Source organism: Amia ocellicauda, chromosome 14 (genome assembly GCF_036373705.1).
Source record: "Amia ocellicauda isolate fAmiCal2 chromosome 14, fAmiCal2.hap1, whole genome shotgun sequence".
In the NCBI taxonomy this organism is placed as follows: Eukaryota; Metazoa; Chordata; class Actinopteri; order Amiiformes; family Amiidae; genus Amia; species Amia ocellicauda.
The window spans coordinates 20,119,159-20,130,716 of record NC_089863.1 but is presented as its reverse complement, the minus strand read 5'-3'; the positions used below and the strand labels follow the sequence as shown (position 1 = coordinate 20,130,716).

At 38.8% G+C, this 11,558-nt stretch overlaps 1 protein-coding gene across 1 annotated transcript; it reads right to left on the bottom strand.

Annotated features, from left to right (window-relative positions):
• Positions 1 to 4,634: 4,634 nt before the first annotated feature.
• On the bottom strand, positions 4,635 to 11,558 carry LOC136767837 (zinc finger protein 544-like). The gene is made up of 2 exons (XM_066721872.1): positions 10,201 to 11,558; positions 4,635 to 9,385 (listed from the first exon to the last, which is right to left on the bottom strand). The coding sequence occupies exons 1-2, from the start codon at positions 10,484 to 10,486 to the stop codon at positions 8,259 to 8,261; spliced, it is 1,413 nt and encodes a 470-aa protein (XP_066577969.1). The 5' UTR covers positions 10,487 to 11,558; the 3' UTR covers positions 4,635 to 8,258.

The window sequence follows — 11,558 nt, the reverse complement described above, 5'->3', positions numbered from 1 at the left end:
CCTCTGCTGCAGTTCTTTCAGTTGGACCTATGAGTAAGAATCTCTTGTACGCTGAGGTTAATGCCTGTGTGTGTGTAATTTGTGCAGGTCGATGCCCCCGCTCAGATCACAACTGTGCCGTTTCGGGCATGCCACAGCTCCACCAGCAGAGCAACGAACTGCCAAAAGACGGGTCTCCCAACTCAGTAGTTCGTTTATTCACTACTGCATTCAGAGAGGGATTGTGTCACTGTAATGTGCTCATACACGCAATGAGCCCGGTTACATGAGTATAGCAAGCAACATCCAATATATGAACATAAACTGCATCCTTTTCAAAACAAAATCAAACAAAACAATTACTTTTCTATATAACAACCTTAAACTATATAGATATATACACACACAGCTATGATGTCACCAATACATTATTCAAATTACAAATATGGAAGGTTAAGATCTTCTTTCACTAATCTAAACCATGAAAGGGCAAAATCCCTTTCTTTCCCTTCCTTGCAGTCCCAGATGTGTAGAGTGCTTTTATAATGGTGTTACCCTGGTAATATTATGTAAAACGTTATGTAAGTGATTGTTAACCCAAATGTTCTCTAAATAATTGTTCTCATTTATTTTAAAAACTACATCCACTTAACAAGCTTATTTAAGTATTGAAAGGGAATACTCCAGTTTTGTGGACATGAATAAAGCACTCGACTGTAATTTGTACACTTCAAAACATGCCAGTTTTGCATACATATTTTTAACCTTTCATAGGACTTTTCATAATTTTATTAGTAGTAGCAGTAATTGCAGCAGGTTATATTACATTAAAAATGCTAGAAATTTAATGCATATTATCATAACTTTATTTCAGAATTCATGATTTTACCCTTAACCCTTTTACCCTTAACACCCTTACCCTTCTAATTTCTTTACTCAACTACTGTTTTGGCAAAAAACAAATCTACAAATGAAGCGATTATGAAGATGTTTTATATATCCACCAATTAAACTGACTTCACTCCCTCTACATCCATTGCATTAATATTATTTCTTATTTCTTGGCAGACGCCCTTATCCAGGGTAAAAAGTAATTAGTTTTGAATTGTGTTTTTTACAGCACACAACCACAGCAGAAGGCAAAAGATAGATACCCATCCTGTTTCATGTTGTAGGACAGTAAGTTTTGAGTGGTTAAGGTATTTGACTTTAATAATTTCCATTTAATTATTTTAAACAGTAGGGCTTTTAAGTATAACATATAACATAACATATAAGGAACTTATTCAGGAACCAACTTTTTATACAATTTCAAATGTATGCTCCTTATTAAATAACTTAAGGGTTTAATTAAGGGTTTAATTAAGTAATTGAGAGCTCGATTGGAACAAAAACCAGCAGGGTAGGGGAACCTCCAGGACCAGGTTTGGTAACCCCTACATTAGTGAGATATTTGGTCGTTGCAAAAAGCATCTCTAAGCATAGTAGAGGGTTATATCAGCGTTAGTGTGTGTGTTTTAAATAATCTGGCATCTGTCTCTGATAAGTCCCTTTTTTTCGACACATATGCCTATCTGCCCTTTCATTGTTATTTAGTTGTCCCTTCTTACGTGTGTATTTATTTTCTATGGTGTATTCCAATTCTAAATGTCTGCCACCTAGCGATGCAATTTGGTATTTCTTTGTTGACTTCTTGAAATAAAGGTGAAAGCAGAGCAGAATAATATTTGAAGTACAGCTCTCTAAAATCTATCCATCGCATATTAAAAAAGAAAAATAAAGGAATTTAAACTGGCACAACAGGTGTTTTTTTGTGTTGCTGTGAACCGCAGTGTGGCAAAGTCCGGGACTTTTTGTTCTGTTTGTGATTTGTTTTTTCCCTCTGTTTAAAGAGTTTAAAGACGATTGTAATACAGCTGTGAACAGTTCTTTCGCTGATTGTATCTCAAAACCAATTAATTGGGTTAACAAAGAATAAGAGATCCTCAGTTCTGAGACATGCCCTTTCGATGCGTAGTCTGCAGCACCCTGGAGTCTGTGGGCCTGGGTGGGTCTCGTTGTCTTTCAATCTGTGGAAGGACACTGCTCAGCAATCAGCGGAAATATAGCTCTGGTGCCGCTCAGTGCTTCACAAGCACAGGAGTCGATTTCTCCACACACTTCAGCACTGGCATTTGGACAGCGACGCAGTTTTCCCTACTGGCTGGAAAAGGTATTTCTTGTCTTGAATGGACGAGCTGCAAGTCTCTATCATTAAAGTGCTGATTTTGAAGACATTTATTTTGTTTCCTTTATTATTTAGGAAACTTTGTATTTTTTTAATGTATGACTGACATCAATCAGTCAATCAGTGTATATATCTGAAAACCCTACAATTTTACAAGAGCCCCATATAAATGAAATGAAACCCTTTGTATTTTAAAAACGTATATAGAAAAGTCGTTTTTCGTTTTTCTTGGTTGTGTTTTTAAAAGCATGCTGTTTTTGTTCACAAATTTTATTTTACTTGGGGGCGGACTGTCTGCTTTATTATTATTATTATTTTAATATAATGTGTGCGTTCGTGACAGGACTACACGACTGTCCTCCTATGGTAAAATGTCCTGCTCTGGCCTCCACGTAAATTCAAAAGAAATGTTACTAAGTGTGTGGAGCGAAGAAAGGGAATTGATTAAGTTGGTTTAGCTGTCATCACAATTTCAATTATGAGGTTTACCACGCCCCCTGCTCCTCTCTCCGCTTGACTGCGGTGATGTAGCGCAGATTTCCGCAGTTGTGTCCAGATCTGCGCTGCTCTACCGATGGGATCAGTGGGACTCTGCAAATCTGTGCACAATTGCGGAAATCTGGGCTACAACAACGCGACCTGGGAGCTTTACGTGCAAGTCTTTACGTGCGGCGACAATATCTGAGGAGCAAAGTTGAAAGCAATATTCCACAAATGGAAATTGGGCTTAAAGGCATTCAAAGATGGAAAACAGGAGAGACTTCTTCACACAGAGAGTCGTCACAATCTGGAACAAACTCCTCAGCGATGTGGTTGAAGCTGACTGTTTGGGAACATGTAAAAATAGGCTGGATAGTATTCTTGGATCACTTAGTTATTAATGGACACCAAACGAGCACGGTCGTTTGTAACATTTCTTATGTTGTTATGTTCCAGTCAAATTTATATTCAAAGGTTTAATAGCTGCTAATATAAATTATATTATAGTGAAACTTAAAATTGCATCGTTACTAACAAAAACAACCTGACTCTCTGCCAACAACATACAACATACATCTGAGAGTATCAGTCGTGACTGATTCAGCTGAATAATGAAACTAATTTTAAAATTTAAACATGAGTTGTACAACTTCAAGACTTCAAAAACTTCATTTTTGTTTTTGTTTAAATAGTACAGCCAAATCGATGTTTTACATTACATCGTAAAATCATTTGAAAATTATTGAAGGCTGTACTGGAATGATTATTATTTGATATATCACAGCTCTGGCAACATTAGTTTTGTTTTTCATCGTATGAAAATTTAATTAGATGAAAATTGTGTTTTAGTTATACATTTAATGTGTGTTAACCAATGATTACTATAGTAATGAAAAATAAAAATCAGAAGTATAACTACAGTCACTAATTAGTTTAGTATATCGTCAGGTTTGCTAAATATTTAATTGAAATGTAATAAAAAGTGACATCTAGTCTCTGTCCCACCATGTGTAATATTTTACAGAAGTTATATTCAAGAAGGCTATTGTTACACTTGAGAACAGGATTATGACACATACAAACTTAATAGCAGTGTTAGATCCCTAGAAACTATAAGAAAATTGTGGAGCCAGGTTTTGTATTTCAGCCTGAAAGTCATTGTCACCATGACTAATGTTGATGTCCAAGATTTAAGGAATGATTTGCTTGCTTTTGCTGGCAGTTATGACTCTGCAGAGATGAGCAGGTCTCACTACACTGCAGTGTAACATCGGAAAGTCAATGTGGAAATTCCATTTCATGTGCTCATATGTTGCTCATTTGCTCATCACTCATTTGCAACCCATTCTGCAAGTTCTGGATCTTTAGTCTGTGCACTGAAACATCTTGTAACCTTGTCATTCACCTATGTGTCTTGTGATTGCAATTTCTCAATTCAGAAATTCATTAAAACCAGTCTGCACTCTGTGTTGAGGGATGGCCATCTTGAGGCTCTTATGCTTCTGAATATTGACATAGATATGTTCTTCATGACTCATCTGATGATTTAAATATTCATAATCTGACCCCTAATAGGCAGCAGCAGTCATATTCAGCTCAACTCAGCAGAAATCAGTTTAATGCAGCAATAGCAACAGTCAGAGAAGTGAGTACTGTATTTATTATTATTATTATTATTATTATTATTATTATTATTTAATAATTACACATTTGTACATGATTGAAAATATTTTCTATAAAAGACTTTGGGAGTTGCAGGCATTTGTATGGGTTCTGAGTTATGGTGGTTGTTGTAAACTGGTTTTCATTTTCATAAGTCTAGCGTATACTACAATCCTGGCCTGTGACCCAGCCAGTCCGCCCCTGATTCTACTTGCTATACTCACATAAAGGCAATAAGTTTGACATAGAATACATTCTTATTCATTCACAAACCAAAGAGCTGCAGCAGAGTTAAGTTGATTATTTTATTGTTCTGAAAAAGCAATTAGTGACCTAGACTAAACAAATCAGCAAAACAAAGTACAAACTATAGTGACAATTAAAATTAGAAGATCAATATGAACTTTAATTATAAACATTATAAGAAAGTCAGTGTTATCAGTCACGTTGTAAGTCCTAGGTGTGTGCTAATGGAATAGGTATAGGAGTAGTTGCAGTGAAATGAAAGTGATAACAATAAATAAGTAAGCAGGAGCAGTAGGAAGCATGTTTCAATAATGTGCGTAAGAGCAAGAGTCCTGAGCAGCCCTTGTATTAGCCTTGTAAGAGGAATTTTTCACACCTATCATTACCAGCCAATCTGCATTATAGTTGAACTGAAACTCATACTATCATCGCTATAAGATTCTTATCTGAGGGAAAATGCTGTAGTCATAAGTGCACAATTATGATATATTTGGGGCAGATTTAATGTAAAACTATTATAATTTGATTAAATTAACAAAATATGCAATTTCAAGCTTCTGTTGAGTTACAGGAATGCACCTCCAGACAGGTAAGTCAGTCTCGGTTAGCAGCAGGCAGCCTGGTGTGTCGTCTTCCTCTGGTCTCCTTCTCTCCTCTCTTGCTGTGGCCTACAATATCTTACAGGATTCTGTATTAGAGGTACTGTCTGAGCAGATGTGTCCTGAGTAATCACTGGAAGGTGACAAAAAATGGTCTTGTTGAGTAGTTGGTGAGGAAGGAGTGGATTCCTGTTATCAGGAAGAATCAGTACGTTGGTGTCAGAGTGAAGATGTGCTAAGAGTAGGACAGAGCGGGGTCAAGGGTGATGCGAGCTTCAGATGATGCAAGTGCATCTGGGAGGAGATAGGAGGGAGATGAGAAGAGATGTGAGAGTGGATGAGAGGGTCAGGAGAAAGAAAATAAAGAAAGATTTGGGTATCATCTGCATAGAATTGGTAAGAGGACCCATGTGATGCAATGCGAGCAGGTGTAGAGAGAGAACAGGTGGGGGCCCAGGACAGATCCTTGGGGCACACCTGTTAACTTCAGGACTGATCTCAAAATATTCAGGATTCACTTTATACTGGTTTGCTTGTTAAGTAAGTAGTAATGACCTGTCAGACCAATTGCTTTTACTTTGCTTTACAAAGTGGTATAGTAAATCTGGCATTTATTTATTTATTGGTTGCATTTGTAGTGTGTAAGTCTATTAGTATCATTTGTATTATTTGAAAGTACATGTACTTATGCAGAGTTTAGTACTGTGTGCACGCCCACTTCTTGCGTAACTACATGGTTGCTTGTTTTAATTTATGTTTTACACTATTTATTGAAGATTTGCAGCTTAGATCTAGTGTGGTGGTGTTTAATTTTACCACTATAAAAGTTCACTGTCATTTTTCAACAGCCAGCTAGGCTTATAGTGTTTTTTTGTTTGTTTTGTTTTTTTATCAGTATTATAGGTTAGAATAAAACTACACATATTATAACACTATACATGTTACATTATGTTGTATGTTTTGACTGAAAGGCTAAAAAGTGATGTCTAGTATATGTTAATTTATGATGAAGTTGAAAGATTAAAGTGTTTAAAATATCCTGCCTTTGCCTTCAATAGTTAGCCAAATTACATAATAACAAAAGTGTTAGTAAAAGTTTTTTATTTTATGTTATGAGGACTGTTAAAATTTGTATTAGATTTGTATTAGCATATATTTCAGAATAAATTTTGGTTGATATGTGTAGTGATATAACTGCAGTTAGGAGTTGTATTGTTGTGCATAATTAATTGTCTTATTGATTATGGTGATGCCTTTTATACAATTTATCCATTCGTATTACAGATGAAGGGTCTCGTGGTGTTGAGGGTCTTGGAGGAAGAATGAACAAAGGAATAGCTGCACTGTTCAGCTCCTAAGGTTTAATTTTCTAATTAACTAATTGTGGCCCAACAGTTATTGTTCCATTTATTTACTTTATTAATTAGGAAGATTTTTTAAGTTTAGCTCATTTACTTTCTCCTCAGATTTCTATTTTTACATTAATTGAATAATGTGTGGCTTTCAGTTTTAGCTAAGAATAGTCATTTGTATAAAGTATGAAGAAGTGACTAGCCTACTAAATAGTTAATAAATATATGCATAATTTGACTGTGCCATATCTGTCTTTTTTTATAATCCATCATGTTCTGAATTACATAGTTAATGACATAAAGGGTTTTCAAATTTAAATATGAAGTAGTGTTCTATTTCTTAAGAAGATGTCTCTTTATATATAGAATGTTTTAGGAGTTAATACACTAAAATATTAGAGTGAGGATTAGATGCCATTTCAGTATTCTCTTAGGTTTGAACACGTCTTAAAACATGAAAAATAAACTTAATGTTTTATAAGCTTTAAAATAATATATAATGTATTGTGAATTGATCAAATGTAAATAATTTATAACTCTTAAATACAGGTGTGTAGATTTTCTATCAATATTTCAAAATAAACCTGGCACAGAATTCTAGGACACATCCATGAAAGGGTTCAGAGAGGTTGCGGTGTGGATGAATAGCTGGTAGGTGCAGCTTTTGAGGCCATCGATTTCAAGGTTGGCAAGAGAGGTGAGGAGAATGGAGTGATTGACAGTGTCAAAGGCTGGAGAGATCAAGCAGGATTAGGACAGAAGAGGGGGAGGTGTCACGAGCAGATTTAAGCAAGTCAGTGAAAGATAGGAAAGCAGTTTCAGTGGAGTGGCAGTGCAAAAGCCTTATGGCAGAGGGTCAAGGAGTAAATGATAAGATAGAACCGAAAAGAGCTGACCATAAGCTGCTAAAGGGTTTTAGTGAGGAAGGAAAGGAGCCAGGATGGTAATTCTCACCACAGGTAAGGTCGAGGGTGGGTTTTTTCAGTAAGACCCAGAGGAAGCTCATGCTTCAGTAGGGAGTTTTGGAGAAGGGGGTGTTAAGATGTTTTTTTTAACAGATTTTAGAGGAGGAAAAAAAGAGGGAAAGGGAAAACAAGAAGAAGTGGTGATCCAAGATGTCGAGAGAAGTTACAGAGAATGGAGGGGGAGCAGGCTCTGGTGAAGACGAAATCCAGCTGGTAAGCTGTCTTGTGAGCAGGGGGTGATGGAGACAGGGAGAATTTGACAAAATGAACGAGGGGAAGAAATCCAGTAGAGTGTGAGGGGTTAGAAAGATGGATGTTGAAGTAACCAAGGAGGATGTTAGGAGAAGAGACCGAGTGCAGGACCGAAGACCAGAAAAGTAGTGAGTGGACCATGGGGATGGTAGAGTACCATTAAGAGGTGACATGAAAATACTGCATGAAATTCTGTTAATATAGACAGAAAGGAGGCGGCTAAGAAGAGAATGGAAGGAAAGGCAAGGGAAGGAGAGTGCAGAAGCCCAGTCCCTCCTCCCTGCCCAGATAAGGAGAATGGGAAAGGACAGGGCAGCAGGGGAAATATGATTCTCTGGGGAAATCCAAGTTTCTGTGAGAGTGAGGTATTCCAAATTGTCCAATTTCACCACTGTCATGTTTAATATTTTAAAATGAAATAAGCATTTAGCAGGACAGTGTGTCCCCAGGACCAGGGTTGGGAACAACTGTCTGACATTTATGCTAACATGCTTGCCTAACTTTTATTATATAATCTCTCTGCTGTGTGAATCATCTGGTGAGATTTCACAACTTCCTGCATGTTAGAAGCTCTTTGCACACTAAGACCAACAGTAGGCACTGTGTGAATGCGCTGGTGAGATTTAAGGCTTGTTGAATGACTGAAACTCTTCCCACACTGTAAGCAGCAGTATGGTTTCTCTCGTGTATGAATTCTCTCATGTCTATGCAGATGTGCGGACTGATTGAAGCTCTTCCCACAGTGGGAGCAGCAGTACGGTTTCTCTCCTGTGTGAACCCGCTGGTGAGCATTAAGGTTTCCTGCATGCATAAAACTCTTCCCACACTGAGTGCAGCAGTACGGCTTCTCTCCAGTGTGAGTGCGCTGGTGATAAATAAGACTGCTTGCCTGATTGAAGCTCTTTCCACACTGGGGGCAGGAATATGGTTTCTCTCCTGTGTGAATGCGCTGATGAATTTTAAGATATATTGGTTTATTGAAGATCTTCCCACACTGGAGGCAACAATGGCAGTCTTGATTCTGATTTTTTTGTGAGGGAAGAGTATGTTTGCTGGAGGGTCTGGGACACAGCTGTCTGCACTGTGATGATGGGCTCTCACCCCTCACTACACTGTCATCCCCTCCACTGAATGTCTTCCTGAAGGCAACAAATTCTGTTCCACACAGTCCATATGCAGGGAGCTCTGGATCCAGTTTACAAGGGCCTACTGTTATATTCTGTAGTCTAAGACTACAGAGTCTATCTTTCAAAAGAGTATGTGTGTCTATCTCCAGTTCATTGTCTTCTGTTTTAATGTGAACAGACGCCACAATTGGTTCACACTGTGTTCTAGTAGAGCTCAGTTCAGCACAACCTACACTGGTTCCACACTCAGACCCCAGTGCCCAGAGTCCCTGTGTTGACCCCTCAGTCTGTGGCTCTGCCTTGTGGCCAGACTCCAGTCCCCTGAACTCCTCTTTACTCTGTCTGCTCCTGTGCTGCTCAGTCAGACCCTGGTTGTCTTCAGTATCTGTGGGCTGTGTGTCCTGCCTCAGACTGGAGCTCCACTCCTGCTCACAGTACTGCTGCTCAATGGGAGCCCTTTCCCCAGAGTCAGGGAGAGTGCTGGCCTCTACAGCTCCTGGAGGAGAGACAAGACAGGAGAATAGCAGCTCTGAGGACAGACCACTAGTACAGGTCAAAATTGCTTCAGCACAGAAATATCTTCACATCAAGCAAACAGTCACAGCTGTAAAAGTGATGCAGGCATTTCATAGTGTAGATGTGCAGCAACAACAGGGCTGTAATGTGATTTTACTTCGTAACATTCTTTCACACATCCATCATCAATAAAATATATAACGCATGGCTTATTCATCATCAAAATCATATAATCAATTTTTACCTGTTACTCAAACAGACTGTTAAAGTGTATTATCCTGAATTAATGAAAAGCTTTAATGTAATATTGCAAAATATCAAGTGTTTAATCATACACACATTTTACCTTCCATTTAAAACACTCAGAATTGGGGTCTAATGGAAATGCAATTCACATTAACAGAGTAATGTTGCTGCCTACCAAGAAGGAAAAAGGTGCCATTCCATAGCTAAGCACAATATTTCTAATTGATCGCTGTTACATGTAATTTGTGAGGCTAGAGTTACGTGACCGAGAACGAGATTCGTATATAACTGTACAGATCCGGGCAGAACTAGAGAACTCCGTACAATGACGCAACAATGTGGATTTGAGTTCATTTCACTAAGGAAAACAACTGAGCCAAGCCATCGTTCTTCAGAAATCAGTGGAGAAATATATTATGTTTATATATTATTATTAACAGATGTATTTTGGCTACTGGATGTTTACGTTGTTGCACAATGCGCAAATTAGTCATTGAACCCATTCCGCTCCCCCATTACTTAACAAGTCAATTAAAGCTAGTTACTTACCGTCCGCTGCTGCCCGGGTCTCTGCCTCTCTCCTCCCGGCTCCTCGGCTCTGCACAGGCGGCCCGTCCGCTCCGGAGCTCCAGTGACACACAGCCGCCTCCCCCGCCACCATGAGCTCCTGCAGCCTCCGCCTCAGCGCCTCGTTTTCTCTCTGTCTGCGGGTTATTTCCACCCGGGACTCCGACACCGTCTCTTCCACCGCCTTCCAGATCTCACACAGGGCGGCTCTCATCAGCTCGGCCAGCGCCGAGGACAGGCGGCCGCTCAGAGCCGCGGACACCGACATTGGCCTTCAGTGCAGAGCGATACAATTAAGAAATAATAACTTTGGTTCAGTTAATGTTATAATCAGAACCACTTTTTAACTAAAACTAGTTGATACGTGTTTTTATTTAGCTCATGGACTTTTTGTTGTGGTTTCTCTCATTATGAACTGAACACAAACCCCGCCTCCCAATCCGGGCACTGCTAGACAGAGGTACTACATTCACGTAACATCATGTTAGGATCTGCACCATATTGGTGGAGTTAAGGAGACGGGAAGCCTTCGTGATGCGCAGATTTCCGCAGTTCTGCACATAAACGCAGAGATGCGCGCTGTTCGATTGCTGCTGCGTGACGTCACTAGACCTACCCGCAGAAATCTGCAGAATCGCGCAGCTCCGAAAAGTTGCTGCGGGGGAAAAAAGGATGCAGAGATCAAGAGGGACATGTATAGCCGAATGGACCACATCTTTTTGTTGTTTTTATGAATTTCCAATCATTTAGTTTACATCTTTATTATGCATCATAGATTAACATTATGTTTGTTAAAATAATTGACAATGCTAAAGCATTGCTATACACATGCTATATTAAACAACTGGGTGGAGATACCAATGATTGAAGTCATGTATGAAGGAAGGGCCTCATGCATGCAAAACATGCGCTCTACCACTGAGCTACATGCCGACATCCCAAGCTTTGCAACTCTTTCCAAAACCACACAAGATCTGAAACCTCATCTCTCTAGATTTATTCTAAAGTATGTTTAACTGATTGAATTACCAAGTACCTGCTATTAAACATATGGAAGCTCTGATGCCTGGATTCCAATGTACTGGTCTGTACAGTACTGGATAAAGATTAAGCAAGACATGAAGCACTACATTATTATTGTTATTATTTTAAAATATGTTTATATTGTTAATGCCTATGTACAAAGTTACTGGTATTCAATAAGCTCAGGAAAGGGGTTACAGAGTACAGACGTCATAATATTTTACTTCCTGTCTCTCTCTCACCCCACCAAGATGTCGCAGTTCGAACGTTACGTCATTGGAATTCCTCCATTTCTCTGTGGAGCAGTACCCGGATTT